The following is a 24,226-nucleotide window of genomic DNA, read 5'->3' on the forward strand; positions in this document are numbered from 1 at the left end:
ACATTATTCGAACACAAAATAAATCGCTACAGCCTCAGTAATGAACCAGTGAAATAAGGGTATTTTATGATGCCTCTCATAGGGATTGCATTGGCAGCTGCAGTACACAGTTGAAACGGACCAGAAGTGGGGACGCTGTCTCATTTGGGGGCGTGGAATTTGTAGTCCCCGTGTGTCTCTATAGGCGGAACCAGGGCGGGATAAGTCAGAAAGAGCCTGCTGGTTAGTCAGTCAGGGACCAATCAGAAGTCTGACACAGGGTGTCCAAACTTTCCCATCCAATGACAGACAGTCATGTGAGGTGAGCAACTCTTCCACTCATTAGTGCTGATCATGAACAGCTGTGTGGGACCAGCAGCAAGCCTCAAAACCTCTGCTGACGGCCAGTCAGACACTCACTTCTTCAAAACCTCTGCTGAGGGCCAGTCAGACACTCACTTCTTCCTCAGAACCTCTGCTGAGGACCAGTCAGACACTCACTTCTTCCTCAGAACCTCTGCTGAGGGCCAGTCAGACACTCACTTCTTCCTCAGACAGTGGCAGCCATGTTAGGCACTTTTGTTCTTGCTGGTCTTCTCGGTCTTCTTGCCCCAGGTAAAGAGCTTTAAATTGGTTTGTTTCCAATGTGCATTTTAATACTAAATTGTTTTAGAACGCTCTTTACTAACAACCTAGCCGCAATTTGAAACGCTAGATTTTTTTATGATTGGATGAATCTAGAGTTGCAATACCCTCCATTGACTCCCCACTCATCCAATTTGGTTCTCTTTCAATCTGCCGAGCTTGTTTTTCATAAAAATCCACCGTAGAGATGTTATGAGCTACTTTCTGTCAAGACATCCTCTGCAGGTGTTGCAGTTTGGAAGCACTCGTTTTTGTTAATGGGCCGTGCTGCTGCCTCCTGCATTATGTTCAAATTCGACCGCAGGGCCGTTCAGTGACATACGACGAGTGCTTCCAAACTCCAGCACTTAGAAAAATAATCACCTGCACAGAATTTCTTGACAAAGTAGCTGTTGCTTGTGCAGTAGCCGCATTGCAACACTTCGTTTTTTTGTTTAAATAATGGGATGAATCTAGAGTTTCAATACCCTCCATTGACATCCCATTGATCCAAATTGCATTTCCCATCTGCTTGTGTTAAACAACGTTAACCTCACCAACATTGCAGCTGTAGGCAAAGCTTGAATGTTCCAAACTGCAAATCCACCGTAGACATGTTATCCGCTTCTTTCTGTCAAATTATGTGCAGGTGATTCTTTTTCTAAGTGTTGGGTTTTGGAAAAGCTTGTCGAATAAGTAATTGGAAATTAAAACAAACCAGTGTTGTGCCCTTTGTTTGTCAAGATAAACCAGCTGAGTTGTTGTGTCTGAGGCTTAAAGGTTTTTACATTTTTTGAAATGTCTACGGCAAAATTAATGGGAAATTATCTCCTGGACCGGTGCCCTCGAAGAGGGCAAATATTGGATGGCTCTAACTTAATTTGTCTATTCCCCTGTTTATAAAAAAAAGTCATTAGCTGTATTAACTCCATGTCTTGTGCCAACAGGATTCTACACGATTCCATTCAACAAGACTATGGCTGCTGACATGAGTGCTGGGACCAACACGACCATGTTTGCTGACATGAGTGCTGGGACCAACAAGACCATGTTTGCTGACATGAGTGCTGGGACCAACAAGACCATGTTTGCTGACATGAGTGCTGGGACCAACAAGACCATGTTTGCTGACATGAGTGCTGGGACCAACAAGACCATGTTTGCTGACATGAGTGCTGGGACCAACAAGACCATGTTTGCTGACATGAGTGCTGGGACCAACAAGACCATGTTTGCTGACATGAGTGCTGGGACCAACAAGACCATGTTTGCTGACATGAGTGCTGGGACCAACGAGACCATGGTTGATGACATGAGTGCTGGGACCAACGAGACCATGTTTGCTGACATGAGTGCTGGGACCAACAAGACCATGTTTGCTGACATGAGTGCTGGGACCAACACGACTATGGCTAATGACATGAGTGCTGGGATCAACAAGACTATGGCTAATGACATGAGTGCTGGGACCAACAAGACTATGATGGATGACGGTTCTTTGCTGCAGTCCGAGGCGGCGGGGGCCTGGAAGGAGGCCTGGATGGCGGTCTGGAATAATGCATGGAAGGCGCCCTGGAATTGGAATAAGACCTGGGAGGAGGCCGAGAAGGTGGCGGCGGAGAAGGCTGAAGAGGCCTGGATGGCCTCCTCAGCCATCCAGGCCGTGCAGGAGGCCAGGAAGGAGGCCTGGATGGCGGCCTGGGCGGGGGCCTGGAATAAGACCTTGAATGCGGGTGAGCAGGAGGCCTGGGTGGAGATCGAGCAGGACGCCTGGATTGAGGCCGAGGAAGCCCAGAAGGAGAAGGAGAAGGAGAAGGAGATGGCAGAAGACCTTGAGAAGTGAATGAAATCATGATGAGCGGCCGCCGGCCGGCAACATCTGACTTCCTCATCACTTTATCACGATGTTCAGCAATAATCATGTCTATCGACTTCAATTAAAAGTTTTTAAACGTATCATTGTGTCCTTCTTTCCCCATGTTTAAGTGAGACAATTTACTAAAATGTGGGTTCAAGCTAACATTTGAATATTCGAGGTTGAGTAAATCCCATCTTAAAACCTCCAGTAGACCAGGGGTGGGCAACTTTGACAATGGAGAGGGCCACTATATTTCCACACTCTCTGCACATTGCATATAATTTTAGTTTATTTTCTTCATAGAATGAACATTGAATTCATTAATTTCATTTGATCATCATAACTTTGCATTTAGACCAAAAAGGTATAAAGTGTCTCACTGGCACTGCAATGTGTTTTGAGCTTGTAGATCAGCTATTTTTGCTATATTTGAATTTAAATTCTGAATCTGTTGCTATTTTTAATTGGAATCCTGACTTTTTTTTCATTTCAAATGCATTTAGTTATTAACTTTATGAACTACCGGTAAATACAAATATACATTGGACATAAAAAATACTAACATTGTAATACTAGTAATTAGCTGAAATCATTAATATATTAACCTGAGGGCCACATTACGTGATGGTCGGGGCCGCATGTGGCCCCCGGGCCGCCAGTTCCCCATGTATGACTTGGACCCTCAATACTTAGTGAAATGGTTAGCACTATATACTTTATGCATTTGTTTTCCCTCCTTTACACGAAATCTATGAACTAAGCTTGTCGATGGGGCTGTTTTCTCCCAAAATGCAAACCTTTATGCTGAGTGGCAGAAAGGTGATGCAGGCCATCTGTGTTTGGCTCTCCTGCCGTTTCTGGGCCCTCTCCTGAAGTTCAGCTACTCAGGCTTCTGCTTCAGAAAGTCAGTGGTGGAAACTACTCAATTGTTTTACTTAAATCAATCAATCAAACTTTTTTAAAGACACAAGGTCCATAGTGACATAAAAAAACCATACAAATACAGAGACAAGCAAAAGGCAGGCATTGTCTACATAAAATCACATTCATACTATACAGGCTTACACGCCAATGGTTCCACAGTTTAGAAACAAACCTGACTGAACTCTACAAAAGGGTTAGTCAGAATAAGAATAATGCTGTTGACACGTACATGAGGTTCCTCAGCACAGCTGAGCAGGTGTGTACGCTGACAAACATTTCGCTTGCACTGCTGCACCGTGACACTTTAAGCAGCAGTCTCATGGCATCATTATAAAAGCCACATTGAGTCACTGCATAATGCTCTTTTTGTAGGAGTGCCATGATTTCTTCCACCCTAAAACAGGTCTTATTGTTATATAAGGAGGAAGATTCTTTTTCAAAAAAGTAGACAGTATTTGTTAAACTACAGCTGTAGTTGTATGATAAAGGGGGAGGGGTTAGGGGAGGGGCTGATAATGTGATGTAACTACTGTATATTACTCTTTTTTTCATTGGCACGTTTAACTGTCAAGGGTTCAGCCTCCAGGAAGAAACCCTAAATACAAAGGGAATACATCATCATTGCACATAAAAACAACTCCAGGTTGTCTACTTGTGGCACTCCATCTTTAAGTAAAAGTACCAATACTGCAATTTAGAACTACTTCGTTACAAGTACAAGTACGGAATTGAAAATGTACTTGAGTAAAAGTACAAAAGTATCGGCATCAAAATGTACTTAAAGTACTAAAAGTAAAAGTACTCATATAGGCGGAACCAGGGCGGGACAAGTCAGAAAGAGCCTGCTGGTTAGTCAGTCAGGGACCAATCAGAAGTCTGACACAGGGTGTCCAAACTTTCCCATCCAATGACAGACAGTCATGTGAGGTGAGCAACTCTTCCACTCATTAGTGCTGATCATGAACAGCTGTGTGGGACCAGCAGCAAGCCTCAAAACCTCTGCTGAGGGCCAGTCAGACACTCACTTCTTCCTCAGAACCTCTGCTGAGGGCCAGTCAGACACTCACTTCTTCCTCAGAACCTCTGCTGAGGGCCAGTCAGACACTCACTTCTTCCTCAGACAGTGGCAGCCATGTTAGGCACTTGTGTTCTTGCTGGTCTTCTCGGTCTTCTTGCCCCAGTTAAAGAGCTTTAAATTGGTTTGTTTCCAATGTGCATTTTAATACTAAATTGTTTTAGAAAGTAAATGATGAGTGTTATTTTTTTCCATGTGCTGCTTTCTTTCATTTTAGCAATTTTAGCTATTTTTGACAGTGGTGGAGGCATTATTATTTACTATAGTCCTACTAGACCCCAGGAAATTATATCTGGCCACATAAGATCATGGGATCTACTAAATGTGACATTCAATAGATCATGTGATTTGTGGCCAGGTGTAATTTTCTGGGGTCTAGTAGGACTATAGTAAATATTTAAAAAAGTAAATTGCAAACATTTTGTAAAAAAATATATACATATTTAGCCCCATGTTCGATTGCCCCTGCCCCCCTGTCAAAAGGCTAAAATCGCTAAAACAAAATAAAGCGGCAAATTAAAATAAATATACGCTCTTTACTAACAACCTAGCCACAATTTGCAACGCTAGATATTTTTTATGATTGGATTAATCTAGAGTTGCAATACCCTCCATTGACTCCCCACTCATCCAATTTGGTTTGCGATCTGCTTGTGTTAAACAACATTAACCTCACCAACATTGCAGCTGTAGTCCAAGCTTGAATTAGCCTCTTTCAATCTGCCGAGCTTGTTTTTCATAAAAATCCACCGTAGAGATATTATGAGCTACTTTCTGTCAAGACATCCTCTGCAGGTGTTGCAGTTTGGAAGCACTCGTTTTTGTTAACGGGCCGTGCTGCTGCCTCCTGCATTATGTTCAAATTCGAAACGGGTGGCACGCAGGGCCGTTCAGTGACATACAACGAGTGCTTCCAAACTCCAGCACTTGGAAAAAGAATTACCTGCACAGAATTTCTTGACCAAAAGTAGCTCATAAGATCTCTACGGTGGATTTTTATGAAAAACAAGCTCGGCAGATTGAAAGGATAATTCAATCTTGGACTACAGCTGCAATGTTGGTGAGTTTAACGTTGTTTAAGACAAGCAGATCGCAAATGCTATTTGGATGAGTGGGGAGTCAATGGAGGGTATTGCAACTCTAGATTCATCCCATTATAAAAAAATCTAGAGTTGCAAATTGCGGCTACTAACAACCTAAAACAAGAACCTTGGTTGAGAAAACTAAAGTTGTCCTAAGCTTTAATTTTAAGCTTTTCCAGTTTGCTTTGTCCTTTTAGCATTTCTGAATGGGCTTTATATGCAAAGCAGCCATAATTAAATTGCTTCTCTTCCTTCACATGTCCGGCCAAAGTTGCCAATTATAGAGTCTGGTCAGAGTCAGGACTCATTCACACATATCAAACAAATGTTTGGTCTTTTTTTTGTTTTTTTAGGCCACCTCAATGCTGGTCAAAACATGGGACTCCCATTGGAAAAGCATTGTGGTGGCCTAAAAAAAACAGACCAAACGTTTGATCGGTGTTTGATATGTGTGACTGAGGCCTCAGGGTGCTGATATGGTGCATGTTTTCTCACTCCAGGTACCCTGATGGTTCTTTGAGGGGGTTCCAAATGGACCCATATGTTCATTTCGGTTTATTGGTCTATTTGTACATTTTGGGGTCCTTGGTAGTTTTTGCACCGCTGTGCTACACACTAAATTAACAGAGCCTTAAAGCTGCTACGCTAAGCACTTTCCTCTTGTACCCCAGATTTGAACCCTGTTGCTTGTGCAGTAGCCGCATTGCAACACTTCGTTTTTTTTGTTTAAATAATGGGATGAATCTAGAGTTTCAATACCCTCAATTGACATCCCATTGATCCAAATTGCATTTCCGATCTGCTTGTGTTAAACAACGTTAACCTCACCAACATTGCAGCTGTAGGGAAAGCTTGAATGTTCCAAACTGCAAAGTGTTTGTTTTGTAAAAATCCACCGTAGACATGTTATCAGCTTCTTTCTGTCAAGAAATTATGTGCAGGTGATTCTTTTTCTAAGTGTTGGGTTTTGGAAAAGCTTGTCGAATAAGTAATTGGAAAGAAAAACAAACCAGTGTTGTACCCTGCCCTTTGTTTGTCAAGATACACCAGCTGAGTTGTTGTGTCCGAGGCTTAAAGGTTTTTAAATACTTTTTGAAATGTCTACGGAAAAATTAATGGGAAATGATCTCCTGGACCGGTGCCCTCGAAGGGGGCAAATATTGGATGGCTCTAACTTAATTTGTCTATTCCCCTGTTTATAAAAAAAAGTCATTAGCTGTATTAACTCCATGTCTTGTGCCAACAGGATTCTACACGATTCCATTCAACAAGACTATGGCTTATGACATGAGTGCTGGGACCAACAAGACCATGGTTGATGACATGAGTGCTGGGACCAACAAGACTATGGCTTATGACATGAGTGCTGGGACCAACAAGACCATGGTTGATGACATGAGTGCTGGGACCAACGCGACCATGGTTGATGACATGAGTGCTGGGACCAACAAGACCATGGTTGATGACATGAGTGCTGGGACCAACAAGACCATGGTTGATGACATGAGTGCTGGGACCAACAAGACCATGGTTGATGACATGAGTGCTGGGACCAACAAGACCATGGCTTATGACATGAGTGCTGGGACCAACAAGACCATGGCTTATGACTTGAGTGCTGGGACCAACAAGACTATGGCTTATGACATGAGTGCTGGGACCAACAAGACCATGGCTTATGACATGAGTGCTGGGACCAACAAGACCATGGCTTATGACATGAGTGCTGGGACCAACAAGACCATGGCTTATGACATGAGTGCTGGGACCAACAAGACCATGGCTTATGACATGAGTGCTGGGACCAACAAGACTATGGCTTATGACATGAGTGCTGGGACCAACACGACCATGGTTGATGACATGAGTGCTGGGACCAACGCGACCATGGTTGATGACATGAGTGCTGGGACCAACAAGACCATGGTTGATGACATGAGTGCTGGGACCAACAAGACCATGGTTGATGACATGAGTGCTGGGACCAACAAGACCATGGCTTATGACATGAGTGCTGGGACCAACAAGACCATGGCTTATGACTTGAGTGCTGGGACCAACAAGACTATGGCTTATGACATGAGTGCTGGGACCAACAAGACCATGGCTTATGACATGAGTGCTGGGACCAACAAGACCATGGCTTATGACATGAGTGCTGGGACCAACAAGACCATGGCTTATGACATGAGTGCTGGGACCAACAAGACCATGGCTTATGACATGAGTGCTGGGACCAACAAGACTATGGCTTATGACATGAGTGCTGGGACCAACAAGACTATGGCTTATGACATGAGTGCTGGGACCAACAAGACCATGGTTGATGACATGAGTGCTGGGACCAACAAGACCATGGTTGATGACATGAGTGCTGGGACCAACAAGACCATGGCTTATGACATGAGTGCTGGGACCAACAAGACCATGGCTTATGACTTGAGTGCTGGGACCAACAAGACTATGGCTTATGACATGAGTGCTGGGACCAACAAGACCATGGCTTATGACATGAGTGCTGGGACCAACAAGACCATGGCTTATGACATGAGTGCTGGGACCAACAAGACCATGGCTTATGACATGAGTGCTGGGACCAACAAGACTATGGCTTATGACATGAGTGCTGGGACCAACAAGACTATGGCTTATGACATGAGTGCTGGGACCAACACGACCATGGCTTATGACATGAGTGCTGGGACCAACACGACCATGGTTGATGACATGAGTGCTGGGACCAACGCGACCATGGTTGATGACATGAGTGCTGGGACCAACAAGACCATGGCTTATGACTTGAGTGCTGGGACCAACAAGACCATGGCTTATGACTTGAGTGCTGGGACCAACAAGACCATGGCTTATGACATGAGTGCTGGGACCAACAAGACCATGGCTTATGACATGAGTGCTGGGACCAACAAGACCATGGCTTATGACATGAGTGCTGGGACCAACAAGACCATGGCTTATGACATGAGTGCTGGGACCAACAAGACTATGGCTTATGACATGAGTGCTGGGACCAACAAGACTATGGCTTATGACATGAGTGCTGGGACCAACAAGACCATGGCTTATGACATGAGTGCTGGGACCAACAAGACTATGGCTTATGACATGAGTGCTGGGACCAACACGACCATGGTTGATGACATGAGTGCTGGAACCAACACGACCATGGTTGATGACATGAGTGCTGGGACCAACAAGACTGAGGCTGTTGAGGCGGAGCCGGCCGAGAAGGCGGCGGTGGCCTGGAAGGAGGCCTGGAATGCGGTCTTGGCTAAGCCCTGGAATAAGGCATGCAATAAGTCCTGGAAGGAGGCCGGGATGGCAGTCTGGGATAAGCCCTGGAATAAGACATGTAAGGAGACCTGGGAAAAGGCTCTGAAGGCGGCTGAGGCGGCATGGAAGGAGGCCTGGGCGGAGGCAGAGGAGGCCCAGAAGGAGACAGAGACGGCGGAAGACCTTGAGAAGTGACTGAAATCATGATGAGCGGCCGGCAACATTTGACTTCATCACTTGATCAGGATGTTCGGCAATAATCATGTCTATTGACTTCAATTAAACGTTTTTAAACATATCATTGTGTCCTCCTTCTTTCCCCATGTTTAACGTGAGACAATTTACTAAAATGTGGGTTCAAGCTGTAACTTTTGAATATTCGAGGTTGAGTAAATCCCATCTTAAAACGTCCAGTTAACCACTTAGACCAGGGGTGGGCAACTTTGACAATGGAGAGGGCCACTATATTTCCACACTCCCTGCATATCAGTTTAGTTTATTTTGGTCATAGAATGAACATTTGACTTCATTAATTTGATCATCATAACTTTGCATTTAGGATAGGCATTATGCCTATCCTATTTACACCTAGAGACTTGTAAGGGAAGAAATTATAGATTACTGTCGTAGCAAAAATAGCTTATCTACAAACTCAAAATGTGCTATTTTTGAATTGGAATCCTGAATAATCTTTTGCTATTTTTGAATTGGAATCCTGACATATTTCATTTCAAATTCATTTAGTTAGTTAACTTTATGAACTACTGGTAAATACATTGGACAAAAACAATACTAACATTTTAATACTAATTAGCTGAAATCATCATATCAATGTTTGGATATTAACCTGAGGGCCACATGTGGCCCCCGGGCCGCCAGTTCCCCATGTATGACTTGTCTTGGACCCTCAATACTTAGTGAAATGGTTAGCACTATATACTTAATGCATTTGTTGTCTCCACCAGGCCGAAGGCATGGGGAGAGAGTATGTTTTGCACTCCGTCCGTGTGTGCGTCCGTCCGTCTTTCTTTCCGTCCGTCTGTTACCAGCTAATCTCCGGCACCGTTGGCCCGATCCATGCCAAACTTTGCACACACACTCCCTGAATGCCAACGACGAACCTCTGCCCCAAATATTCCTCAACTGCCTGTTATAGCGCCACCATGAGGCCGATTTAGGCAAAACACATTTCTGTAGATTACTCGTACACATTTTATCCATAAATCACACAATTCGGTACACACTATCTCCATAGTCATGTGATCAACACGGATCTGCACCATTTCCCATCTTCCTTCCTGATTGGCTTCCAATTCGCTTCCAAAGCTCACATGATTGGTCCGTTTCGAACAAAATGCCACAAATCACAAACACAGTGTGCAATTTCCGTGAAATTATACACGCACATTTCCACTAGGCTGAGGACGATTTTCCAAACCAGCCTCATGGTGGCGCTATAACAGGGCAATTCCTGTTTTTACCTATAACTGCATCGTTCTGTGTACAACTTTGTATGCGCACTCCCTAGACGCACATTTTCCCTGCATCCCTCCACATGTGCCGGTTATAGCGCCACCATGAGGCCGATTTCTGCAAAACACATTGTTTATATTAGTCGCACAGATTTCATCCAAATCTCATGCAAATCGGTATACATGATCTCTGCAGTCATGTGATCAGGACGAGTCTGTTTGATTTCTCAGATTCTACACTGATTGGCTAAGATTGCCTTCCAAAGAGTTGCCTTCAGGAGTGGCCCGTTTTGTACAATATGCTGCACATGTCCTGCTCATCCAGCATTCTATCCTCAGAGATGCTATGAGTGATCTGACTCTGCATTTCCTCAACACAATGAAGAAAATTGTTGCAAAAAACAAACAAACATGTTTATATTACTCCTAAACATTTTGCCAAACATCACACACACTCCTATCCTCCTGGTGGAGACCTGTGCCCAGAAGGGCACTTTTTCTAGTTGCGAACGCAGTGATTGCGAACGCAGTGATTGCGAACGCAGTGAGCATTTACTATGAGACCCAGCAGATCATGTCTGTCTGTCTGTGTGTCTGTGTGTGTGTGTGTCACGCTGTAACACCACCCGCCCACCACCAGAGGGCGCAGCTGTACCACACACACACACATGCACGCACGCACACACAAACACGCACGCACGCACGCACACACACACACACACACACACACAAAACTTAACTTAAAAAAAAATTAACTTAAAAAAAAACTTAACTTAAAAAAAAAACTTTTAGACCATATCCGTGGTCATCATATGGTCATACCTAACAATGGATGCCAAAAAAATGGGAAAATTATCATTTTTGTGTGTTTTTATATCAAACGTCCATAAAAATATATTTTGTATTACTTCCTGAAAACGAAAACGTGCTGCGTGATGACGTGTCGAGGCCAACATCGATAAAAGCCAATAAAAATGAAGCTCACCAGTTTAATTCCCCATATCTCCGCATCCGTCCAGCACAGGCTGCACAGCTGCTACTGATTACAGAAATCTTCCGTTTGTATTCCCATTCAAGATAACATCCAGAGAGTGTATTACTCGGTTTCAACTTAATCATCACGCTAAAAATGTATCTGAAAACATTATAGGGTAGAAATAAGCCACATTAAGAGTAAACTGGTAAAGCTGGCCGACTATCAGATTTGTAAACAAACATCCACAGATTCCACACGCTGTCCTGCGTAGCATAGCTACCCGTCCCTAGCTACCGTCCCATCCCCTGAAGGGATGCGACGCTCTGATTGGTTCAGAAACTTCATAGCGGTGTTTCAACTTGAAACTTCAAAATAAAATGTCCACCATTTCCGTTTCACTACGCCTTTAAAAAAAAATCTTAAAAAACACAAAAAAAAGAGAACTTAAAAAAAAACTTAAAAAATTACGTAATTTATTCTAATTGTTGTTTTTGCAATTTACGAGCTGCGTTTGCTACCCGCGTTCGCGCGTCTTACTTGTTATATATGCTGTGTGTGTGTGTGAGTTAGAAGGCATGCATGGCCCCTAGTAATGAGTCATATTTTCTCCCAGCAGTAATCTGTCACCCTAGTGTGCAGGTTCCTTTTTCCCCCCTTGGAGCCCGCCTCTTCTAACATCTCACACAAGCTGAGACGCCCCATCCTCCCCATGTGAGCTTGTCGATTGGTCATATCATAAACTCATAATTAGTCATATTTGCCAAAATCTCAACTAATATGCATGTCTTTGTACTTGTCTTTTTAAACTGTCCTGACCCGAGAATGCGAACTTAAGACGTTGTGCAGCACGTTTGTTGGACTACTTACAAACAGATGAGGCCTCAGGACCCCTCTGTGATCTTTGGCGCCCCCCCCTGGGGCAGACCGGACCTGAACTTGGGAAACACTGAGCTAGTGGGGTGACTCATTGGGTGAGTGGCCTGACGGTGCAGCAGTGGTGCATGGAAAGTACAGTACTTACAGTAAGTACTCTAGGAGGTACTTTTACTTTACTGCATGGAGTATTTCCAAGGTCAGATCAAAATAAAAGTGTACCTTGCACTGACTTCCTGGATGCCTGTGCCATGGGGAGCCAACCACACTGACTTGAGACGGGGATAATTATGAGAAAGCAAAGCATGCACATGCATGCAATACATACACATGCAAACATACATAAACATACACATGCATACACACACACACATACACACACACTCCCGCATGTCGCATGCACGCGCACACACTCACACACAAACACGCAAGGCCATCCTGTTGCATTCTCTCTGTCTCCTCAATCTATTTTGTTCATCTCTCGTCTCCCTGTCTCCCCCCCCCCCTCTCTCTGTCTCTCTCTCTCTCTCTCTCTCTCTCTCTCTCAGTGTGGGTACGTTGCCATCTCGACCTGTCTGCCTCTATTCACCTTCTGTTTCCTCTGGCTGCTGTGTGTCTACATCAGTGTTAACATAGGATCAAATGCAGTGGCGTGCACAGATAGACACTAGGGGGTGCTAGAGCACCCCCTGCCCTTTTGGCAATGTGCCCTTTTGAGAAAAAAAGAAAAAAAAAACTCATAGCGTGCCACTCGGTGGCGCGCTATGAGCTTGTAGATCTGCTATTTTTCAATAGCTAAAGCATAACATAATGCTAACACCAAAAGGGGTTCCCGCCCAAAATAGATTAAGGCAACCGGCCGGTTCCACGCGCTGCACAAGGTGCCCTTTTTTAACTTGAGCACCTGCCCCTCTAAATGTCTGTGCACGCCACTGATCAAATGTCAGCTAGGTGTGCATGCATGAGCACAATTTAGGCATTTAGCAGATGCTCTTAATCCAGAGCGACTTACATTAGGCAAGAACAAAAGTATGGGAAAACATCACATATATAAAAAGCATTTATCAAGAAACATGCGTAAGCTAAGAACGTAATTAGAATCTACAGTATATAATGACACTATACATATTAACTATACATATATACTATACTATGCTATACATATGTACTATGATGTGCTATGACTACATACAATGCAAATGTGCACGTGTGTGTGTGTGTGTGTGTGTGTGTGTGTGTGTGTGTGTGTGTGTGTGTGTGTGTGTGTGTGTGTGTGTGTGTGTGTGTGTCTCTTACACACACACACACACACACACACGTAGGAACATCACTGCCTTGATGATAACACATGTACACCACACAAATACATACACACGAAAGGTCACATTACTCTTACAAAAGCACACACCTCTCTCTCTCTCACTCTCACACACGCAAGTGTAACAGAAATACAAGTAAAACACACGTGCACGCACACACACACACACACACACACACACACACACACACACACACACACACACACACACACACACACATGTAGTGGCAGGAGCAGGAGCAGCAGCTGTGGTTAGGTCATCCGTTTTTACAGCAGGCTGGTACCCTGTCCTGAGTCACTAGGTGTTAGAGGTAACACAAGCCAGAGAGAGAGAGAGAGAGAGAGAGAGGTATAACAGAAAACAAGTGAGAGACAGAGGAAGTGTGAGCGAGAAAGAGGGGAGTGAGTTGCACGAAGAGATGCAAAAGAAAGAAAGTGAAAGCCTGAAAAAAAGAGAAGATATTAAAAAATCACATACTCCACTATAGAGGGTATGCGCGTGACATCATCATCATAACCGGAAGTTATGCGGGAACGACTACTGAGTGGCAAAAAACTACTTTCTGGCCTTGACAGCCCATACATCCAAACAGAAAGGGCCTATCTGATTACATTAAACAATGTTAAACGACGTTAAACTCACTTTGCCACTCGATTTGCCACTCGATTTCCCATTCACTTTATGCATGTGCATAAAGCAAAGCAAAGCAAAGTTACTATATTTACCCTGCAGGGTAACTGGACTAAGCATCAGATACTTGTTTACAGCCACGCCCCGCTCATAGAACATTTCATGGTAGTGGTTCAATGGCTTGCTCAAGGGCACTTCAGCGGTGGTTTATTTTTAACGTGCCGGTCCGGGGATACGAACTGGCGACCTTCCGGTATCAAGACCGCTCCGCAAACTGTTCGGCCACCGCTGCCACATACCCTCTATACGAGACATGAATGCAGTGGTATTGTATGAAACAAAATCAGCCATGACGTACATGATTTCTATTAGTACTTTCATGCAGAAATCAAAGAAGAATCCATAAATTAGAAAACAAAATGTTTAAGAAGTAGTGATAATATAGCCGATCTAGCTCGCAGTGCGTTGTGAGCCTGTAGATCTGCTATTTTCATGTCATGATTTGTCAGCAGTCGAGTTGGCTTAAAGGCCTTTAAATAAGTACTTTCTGAAACGTCTATGGGTATGTATAGTGGAGTAGCCTAGAAGTAAAAGTGTGGGGAAATACTCAAGTAAAGTACAAATGCCTCAAAATTTTACATGAAGCACAGTACTTGTAAATGTCCCAGCAAACGCGGTCAGGACCTGGACGAATTAGTGCCGTCTCGATTATCCCAGAATATCACCTGATTTCAACCAACATAAATTCTGCCCAGTAAAGACGGACGTCCCTGGATGAATCAGAGAGAGTCCGATCGTGGCCAGATCAACTTAAATCATATCATAACTAGTCAGAGCTATATTATTTCAACTGGTGAAGACGTCCTTGAAATGACGTAAAGATCATCCCCATATGGGCTGTGATCTGGCCTAGTCCTGAACGTCCTCAACGTCACCGGAGGACATCATAATAACGTCATATCATGACGTCATTTGGCTTGCTGGGGTACTTAGTTACTTGCCACCACTGAGGAAAATCAGGCCTGAATCTAATCAGGGCCCACTTTTATTCCCTGTTTAGTGTAGCATTACACCGCAAGCGGTGTGGGGTTAGCACAACCATTTCTTTTATGAAGCAAATTACTTTTGAATCTAATCTGAAGCTGCGATCGCGTGTTACGGCCGATTTAATGGCTCCTGGACTTTACCGCTAATAACTGTGCTTTCCTAATGGCTCCACGCCGTCAGGAACAAGGCCTTAAAACAAAGGCCATGTGTGTATGTGCACGCACGCACGCACGCACACACGCACGCACGCACGCACGCACGCACGCACGCACGCACGCACACACGCACACATTTTTTTACTTAGATGTGAGCTGCCTTTCTGTCCTGTGCAGGCACTGATGGAAGAGAAATGAGTATATGCATGGAGGAACACACACGCACACACACACGCATGTGCATGCACGTGCACACGCACGCACACACACACACACACACACACACACACACACACACACACACACACACACACACACACACACACACACACACACACACACACAAACACACACACACACACACACACACACACACACACACACACACACACACACACACACAGAGCCGGGCACACTCATGCACACATACTGTAGGCACACAGTCACACACAAAGTCATGCACACATAGCATGCTGTGTGTGTGTGTGTGTGTGTGTGTGTGTGTGTGTGTGTGTGTGTGTGTGTGTGTGTGTGTGTGTGTGTGTGTGTGTGTGTGTGTGTGCGCGCGCGTGCGTGTGCATGCGTGTGTCTGCGTGGAGCGAGAGAGAGAGAAAGAGTGTGTATACTATGTATGACCTTTGTGTGCCTTTTGTGGCCCAATGAGATGTTGCTAGAGAGGGCAATGACACACACACACACACACACACACACACACACACACACACACACACACACACACACAGATCGAGTAGAGCGCTGGGGTGGCAGTCAGTCATTATTTATGGGTGCTTTCTTTAGCAAGGTTTCTCACAGGAACGGCAGCTGAACAGGAATCCAACGTTTCCTCTCAGCCTGTCATTTATCACTCTTTATTAACACACACACACGAACACACACATGCACGCCGCACGCGCACACACATACACACACACACACACACACACACACGCACACACGCACACACACACACGGTGAGTACACAGTGAGTACACAAGAGTTGCACAGATGGGTAATCTTACTGAGTAAATGTGTGTGTAAATGTGCACAGGCACAGGCTCATCACATATACTGTATACTGCAACATACTGCACACAATCACAGTACACACACATTTACACGTAACACTATGCAAACTTACAGTAACAGTACACGTACTCACACACACAATGTAAATGCAAAAGCATGAACACGAGCAAGCACACACACACACACACACACACACACACACACACACACACACACACACACACACACACACACACACACACACACACACACACACAGAGGGTACAGGGAATACCATTCCGTTTTTTGATGTGAAAGAGAAGGAAGGGAGGGGATGGAGCGTCAAACTGAGTTTTGAAGCACTCAAACTTGGGACTCATAAACTGGGGACAAAGTGTTGAGAGACATGGCGCAGAGCAGTTAGTCTCACTGCTACAAAAGAAATGAAAGAAATGAAATAAAAACATATTCGTTCATGGGAAAGTCCACTGAGCACTTTTTTACGGGATAAGGTGACCACCACAGTGGATGGGAAAACCACAACATGACGTCACGCCGCGGTGATAAGCACCCCAACACATCTCTGATTTTACTAACCACCATTTCGGTGGTTTATTTTATCACCTAAAACTGGAATATGAATAGGCCTGCACGCACGCACGCACGCACGCACGCACACACGCACGCACGCACGCACGCACGCACGCAGGGAGCCGGAGAGAGTATACATGTTCCCCTTCTCTTCTGACGGCTGAGAACAAGAGTACAAATTCTTATTGGGAGATGGAGTAAATGAGTGGAGGGGAGTTCTGCAAGCATGCAGCATAAAAGGATGACCAAGGCATATGGTTAATTGGCAGTAAAAATGGACGTGATTAAATTATTTTATAGGTCATTGAACAGAATATATAAGCTTGCACATCAGCTATTTTCGCAGGATGTGCAGTTATAAGTATAACAACATGGCCAGAACTGGGGCGGTAGGGTGCATGTGCTTAAGTGGCGGATATTTGCTGTCTGAGAGCTGGCATGCTGGGAGGCTCTGTTGGATGGCGGGCGGTAGTTTGTCATATAGTTTAGTTTGACGGTGGAGCAGAGAAAGACTGTGTTGTTTGGTTGTTTCCTGGGAAAGGTATTTCAACACTGGACCAGGCTCCCGGATTGGAAACGCGTGCATGCGCATGTGCGTGCATCTGTGCATGTGTTTTTGTGGGTAGCCTATTCATGTGTTTGAAGTACAGTACTGTGTGTGCATGTGTATAGCGTATTGCTCTCTCTTTGTGTGTGTACATGTGTGCGTGTGTGCGTGCATGTTGAGGTCAGTGCAGGGAGTGCGCCATCGACCATCGGCCTCTGAATGGCCGTGGAGGAAATAGCGGTGACTAGACCTGACGTTACCCCATTCAGCACAGCCTCATAACTCAGCGCTCGGCTGTTATTACAACCGTTCACTGTTAACCCTGTTGTTTCCTCTCACAGACATATGAGGTCTGACCACACCGCTGGTCCACAACACTCACTTTGACCCAGGACTTATATGTCTCTCTCTCTCTCTCTCTCCCTCTCTCTTACTCTCTCTCTCTCTCTCTCTCTCTCTTTCTACAGCATAGCAGCGTTGTGATTCTCTAGGGACACAGGTTATATCACAATGCAATGCGAGAGTGCGGCGGTCTAAACCCGAATAACTCGGGACTCCTGAATCGTTGCCCTCCACAACCTCCTGTCTAGTATCAGGGTCTTGAGCTCTGGGAAGCTGGAAGTACCCTCACTAAAAACGCCGGGACAACGCTCCACACGTCCCAAACTCTTCTCCCTTCTGGCCCCAAAACTGTGGAATGCACTTCCCGTTGCAATCAGAACTGCAGCATCACTCCCGATCTTCCGCCGTAGTCTGAAAACCCACCTTTTCAGACTCCATCATGGCCCATAGCACTTACCCTACCCCCCTTAGACAGCACTTCTTAGACTTATATAGCATTTGAAACAGACTTATAGCATGTCATGTAGACAGCACAATAAGTGCATTGTATGTAGTCATAGCACTTCATAGTATATATGTACAGCATAGTATAGCATATATGTATAGTTTATATGTATAGTGTCATTATATAGATATGTTATATGTATAGTGTCATTATATAGATATGTTCTCATGTTTCGCGATAAATGCATTTTACATATGTGATGTATTCCCATGCTTTTTGTTCCTGCTTAATGTAAGTCGCTCTGGATTAAGAGCGTCTGCTAAATGCCTAAATTGTAAATTGTAAATTGTGCAGTGTTGCTGTTAGCACTGCATGGTGTCGCCCCGCAGTGTGTCTACATAGGTGGTGCTCCTCTTTCTCTTCACTGCATGGTGTCGCCCCGCAGTGTGTCTACATAGGTGGTGCTCCTCTTTCTCTTCACTGCATGGTGTCGCCCCGCAGTGTGTCTACATAGGTGGTGCTCCTCTTTCTCTTCACTGCATGGTGTCGCCCCGCAGTGTGTCTACATAGGTGGTGCTCCTCTTTCACTGCATGGTGTCGCCCCGCAGTGTGTCTACATATGCTCCTCTTTCTCTTCTCACTGCATGGTGTCGCCCCGCAGTGTGTCTACATAGGTGGTGCTCCTCTTTCTCTTCTCACTGCATGGTGTCACCCCGCAGTGTGTCTACATAGGTGGTGCTCCTCTTTCACTGCATGGTGTCGCCCCGCAGTGTGTCTACATAGGTGGTGCTCCTCTTTCTCTTCCTGGCTTTGCCCTATGGGTTCGCTCCCACAGTGTCAGTTTGCTTGCCACCGGTTCCGCATGGCACAGTGCTCAGCCAGCCTCATCCTACTCTTTCTGACCTTAACCGCTTAACTGATCAGTGCCAAGTCAAATGGCTGACGAGAAGGGGCACAATTTCAATATGCGGCACCTGTTTGACGCAACGACCCGTTGCATCAGATGTTGATGCAACAGGACAGCCCTGTCGTGTTGCAGGGTGACCAGGACATGATGGTTTACGATTCCAAGCCTATCGGTATGCAACTCGACCACGCTGAATTAACAGCAGCGGGCTTTGTCGCATGCCGTGCAAGACCTATTGATTGTCTTAACGGAAGTGCTGGAATTTGGCGGAAGCGGAAAATTACAACTTCGGAAAATTATAAATTCCAGAGGATGTTCAAACGCTGGAAGCCCCTCTTCCGGCTGCACTCGTATAGGTCGTGACCAATATTTTCTCTTCGCAGATGAGTAAGGCTGGGACTGAGGCTAGCTTTGTCGCCATGGCCTCTCACTCGGCTGCACTGCACCTCGATTGCCTATACCGGAGCTCAAGTTCACTTCTAATGGCACGGCTGCCTTGTTTTAATGTTTTTAGTGGACGCATCAACCTACTGTATTATGAGTTGGGAGTGAGAACGGCATTAACACGTTAACCAGCCGGGGCTACTGGTTGTGTTGAGAAATTATCATGAACGAGAACTCAATTCTTAGATAGGCCTATAGTCCTTAAAATTATAGAAAGTATATCTTACTGGATTATTACATCAGCATTGTGCCATGTTCCATTCATTATCACAAAAGCTAATGCTAACTTCATTTTAAGAAGAGAAAGTATGACGATGATGATGTCAAATAATATTTATATTCTCTGGAAATGCTATTTGGCATGGGCCTGGTACTGTACTGTATATTATGCACACTCCACTGCAGCTGAGCACAACAGGTAATCACAGCTAAAAGGCTCTCCTGTAACCACATAAACCCCACTGGCCCTATTCTGGGAAACCATACCTGTATTTCCACTCTCTCTATTTCTCCCTCTCACTTTCTCCATTTGTCTTTTTCTCCCCTCTCTGTTTCTACCTATGCCCCCCTCCCTCCCACCCTCCCTCCCTCCCTCTCTATCTCTATCTCTCTCTCTCGTACTCTCTCTCGCTCTCTCTCTCTATTTCTCCCTTTCTAAACTATAAATTGCTGAGTGACCATGAACAATATTTAGACAATGCTCTGTAAGGGCCCATTCTCTGAGCATGGTGTAATTCTGGTCTGTTTTCCTTGTGACTAAAACTCTGCACGCACATGTGTGTCTGTGTGTGTGTGTGTGTGTGTGCGTGCGTGCGTGCGTGCGTGCGTGCGTGCGTGCGTGCGTGCGTGCGTGCGTTTCAAGTGAGACCAATATGTTACTGTTAACGATCGTGACCCGACTCTTTCCTGACTGTAACATGAGAGAAACTCTACTCTGAAAGAAGGAAAACTTCTCACCTCCACACAGACATCCGCACGCACGCACGCACACACACACGCACACCAACACGCACACACACACACACACACACACACACACACACACACAAACGCATTCCAAATCATTAAGATTAAACACATTTGAGTGTGATGCAGACAACTCTAACATTACCTCACCCTCGTAAAGACACATCCACACTTCAAAACCCCACGCCACTGCTGCTGTTGTATATCTTCAGAACTTCACTTTGCGTGCGTGCGAGCGGCGCGCCCATTGAGTGATGTGGTCAAACAAACTCCAGAGTGTTCAATGATTTATGTTCACACTTTCAGAGTTCATGCCTCTTTAGTTTAGTTGCAACTTGCATGTTGGTGCTCACTGTATAGGCGAAGATGATTTTATTCCCCCCAATCTCCTATGCAGTATAAAGTGCTTTCCATGTATATCATAGTGATTTCTGGACTCAGGGAAAGTCCAGGAAACCATTATGCCTGGGTGCCTTTGAACAATCTGTTGAGTCGGCCATGCGTGGCCATGCTTACACAGTGGGAGACATGGACTGATATAATACATTTTCATGGTATGATTATCTCTGTCAAAACTATCCCTTTGAGCAGAATTGTTGTGGTTAAATATAACAGTACAATATGGTAGAAATACTTTCAATGAACTTTCTATTGTGATTGATATTGACATCAAAGAGTTAACAGTTAAAAGTAAATAAAAGAGAAAGAACAATGCATGGACAAGATAACCGTAGAATCTTAGTTCAGCTCTGAAGTCTGGTCTGAGTTTAGAAGCTTCTCACATAAACACTTTTCGTTCTTTTTGATACCTGTGATACAGTAGGTATCAAATTGTCAGTTTTCAGCGTCACCCAGCTGAGCGCTGCCCACAGAAAAGCATGGTTTTGATTTTCAGCTTCTCTGATTAATTGAAAATGGAGGACCTTTTTGTAAACAAGAAGTCTTAATGCTTTTTCTGGTTTAATCCTCTGAGCAGATTTTGTATTGAACTGTACCCATTCTGCAAACTGTTAATACAATTTTCAATCAATCGATCAACCCAGCTGAGCGCTGCCCACAGAGGAGCACGATGGGGAGCAGTATCTTGCTCAGGGACATTTCGACACATTGCTGAGGGCTGGAATCGTACCTGGGACCACCAGGACCTCTAGAGTCCTATAGTGGGCTCACTAACCATACAGCTGGCATGCCTATTCTGGGGGGCACATTTGCTGAATATAGCAGACCTACAAGCTGACAATATGTCGCAACTCAATGCCTTGTGAACATCTTGATTGGCTATTTTGGTGAAGAGGTTTGGTATTGAGAGACAAAAAGAGTGGACCAAGTTGAATTGACCCCGGGCATCTAGTTTATTATGTATAAAAGGCTAAAGTGATTAATAACTATAGAAATATATGTGGTTCCCACGTTCATTTTCCTCTCAACAGCAAAATACTGACAGGTCGACATGTTGACCACTGACCTTCAGGTTAGTGTTCTAAGAGAAAGGTTGTCGTATAACATACGACGTATGTTACGAATCCTATTATCATGAACTTTTGCTTCATTGGGAGAAGAAGGGATTCTGAAGTGTCCAAAGCCCTCCTATGAGACACAGAGTAGAATAAAATAGTACTATTTTATCATGAGCATTAGTGAGTACCAATTACGGTATTTGAAGATAAGTTGAAAATGGGTGAAGTCGTCCTTTAACCACATGAACTCTAGCGTGAGTGTCCCTATTCTGTGGAGAACACCTAACACCTAACCTAGCTAAACCCAAATATGGAGTGTACGTGTTGTGTTGTCTAACGTCAATGTGTTGTCATGGCATACTGTATGAGACTAACAACACTTTAGATCGCAAATGGATAATTACTAATTAGGGTGTAATTTTGTAATTAGGGGGATGTTTATGTGGTACAATAATTATTTTACAAAATGAGAGAAGAGAAAAGGAGACTGGTAATAAACGAGAAACAATTTTGTTATGAGACTGGTACACAAATGGTACACGCATCAGATTCTTTTTTTAACCCGTTGCACATGCTGAGCTCAATCTAAAACACATTTTACTTTTCAGTACATTCATATATTGACATTGAGAGAAAAGTATAGAAAAGTTGTCTTTCACCTGTGCTCTTTTCAAAACATCAGAATTACAGTTTACTTTCTGCTGAGGTTGGGCTGAACTCTCTGTCCAGCCTCCCTCAGTGTCTATAGTTTATAACATGGGTTCTCAACGTTTTTGGCCGGGGACCCCCGAAAATGCTTTGGCAACGTCTCGGGACCCCCGCCCCGCCCCCTCCCGACCCCCAATATAAATTGACTGCTACAATAACCTTAAACCATTTTGGGCGGGAACCCCTTTTGGTGTTTTAAGCATTGTTATAATTTAGCTATTTAAAAATAGCAGATCTACAAGCTCATAGCGCGCCACCGAGCTTGTAGGTCTGCTATTTTTTTATTTTTTTTTTGAAAATAATTTGGGGACCCCCTAAAATAATTTGGCGACCCCCCCGAGGGGTCGCGACCCACGGGTTGAGAACCCCTGGTTTATAACATGGTCAACAAAGCTCCTGGAGTCTTATCTGATCAATGGGGACCTCTTCCTCTCCCTACACCTCTTCCTCCATGGGGACCTCTTCCTCTCCCTACACCTCTTCCTCCATGGGGACCTCTTCCTCTCCCTACACCTCTTCCTCCATGGGCTCCCCCTCTCTTCTTCACTCTCCCTTAGTTTTCCTCTTCCTCTTTCTGCAATTCTTTTCCATTTTTGTTGAAGACATGCACTCACCTATTGCCCATTTTCAGTGCTTAAGGCTGATTGATGACATTACAAATAAGCACTTGTCTGCACCTGATGGCCATGTTTGATGAATTCATTCATAGGTGTGGTATTTTGCAGGGCAAAACAAGCACACAAAAAACAAGAGCACAAATACACAATCAGAGCATGCCCTCCGGACTCACCATGAAGCTCAGGGTCCTCCTACTGTAGGACTTAACCTCAGACTGTGCCGTTGGATCCTGGACTTCCTGGAAAGAAAGAAAGAAAGAAAGAAAGAAAGAAAGAAAGAAAGAAAGAAAGAAAGAAAGAACAAATAAGACAACCCTCAATCCCTCCCACCCATACTGCTCAGTGACATAATTGACATTGCCTAAAATAAAGTAGTAGGCCTAAAGTAAAATAAAGTATGCTGTCATGGAAAACAAAATCACACCCGTGACACTATTGCAGCTTCGTACTCCAAGCAGACATATATACAGGGCCGGCAGTGGCTCAGGGGTAGAGTGGCCAGTAAAACAGCCGGATGGAGGTTTCAAGTTCGATCCCGGTCTCCCTCAGAGTTGGTGTCGAAGTGTCCTTGAGCAAGACAAGAGGCTGAACCCCTAATTTCTCCTGATGTGCAGGTTGGTGCCTTGCATGGTTTCCTCCGCCATCAGTAGTGTATGAATGTGTGTGTGTGTGTGTGTGAATGGGTGCATGTATTTCCAATCTATGTAAAGCTCTACATAAATGCACCATTTACCATTTATACACACGTGGCCAGTTATTGGAGTGGTTAGGCGCCAGTTATTGGAGCGGTTATAGGCACCACTGAAAAACAACACTTGAAATGATGATGATAGACAGTCGACCTCATCAATCGTATCCTGTTCATCGTGTGCTTCTATTCAGGTAGCAGCCA

The 24,226-nt window shown here is 44.6% G+C and overlaps 2 protein-coding genes across 2 annotated transcripts; both read left to right on the forward strand.

The window, feature by feature from the left end:
- Positions 1-353: 353 nt before the first annotated feature.
- LOC306929627 (uncharacterized protein) lies at positions 354-2,559 on the forward strand. Its single transcript, XM_079510239.1, has 2 exons — positions 354-594; positions 1,551-2,559. Exons 1-2 carry the CDS (start codon positions 546-548, stop codon positions 2,444-2,446), a joined length of 945 nt encoding a protein of 314 aa, XP_079366365.1. The 5' UTR covers positions 354-545; the 3' UTR covers positions 2,447-2,559.
- Positions 2,560-4,375: 1,816 nt separating this feature from the next.
- On the forward strand, positions 4,376-9,131 carry LOC306930501 (uncharacterized protein). Its single transcript, XM_079511504.1, has 2 exons — positions 4,376-4,565; positions 6,789-9,131. The coding sequence occupies exon 2, from the start codon at positions 6,818-6,820 to the stop codon at positions 9,026-9,028; it is 2,211 nt and encodes a 736-aa protein (XP_079367630.1). The 5' UTR covers positions 4,376-4,565; positions 6,789-6,817; the 3' UTR covers positions 9,029-9,131.
- The last annotated feature ends 15,095 nt before the right edge of the window (positions 9,132-24,226 follow it).

This window comes from Electrona antarctica (genome assembly GCF_951216825.1).
Source record: "Electrona antarctica genome assembly, chromosome: 9".
In the NCBI taxonomy this organism is placed as follows: Eukaryota; Metazoa; Chordata; class Actinopteri; order Myctophiformes; family Myctophidae; genus Electrona; species Electrona antarctica.

Excerpts from the sequence above, each read along its gene's own strand:
- LOC306930501 (XM_079511504.1), top strand. The coding sequence starts at position 6,818 with ATGGCTTATGACATGAGTGCTGGGACCAACAAGACCATGGTTGATGAC.
- LOC306929627 (XM_079510239.1), top strand. The coding sequence starts at position 546 with ATGTTAGGCACTTTTGTTCTTGCTGGTCTTCTCGGTCTTCTTGCCCCA. Across the intron at positions 595-1,550 it reads TCTCGGTCTTCTTGCCCCAG|GATTCTACACGATTCCATTC; the intron begins GTAAAGAGCTTT and ends TTGTGCCAACAG.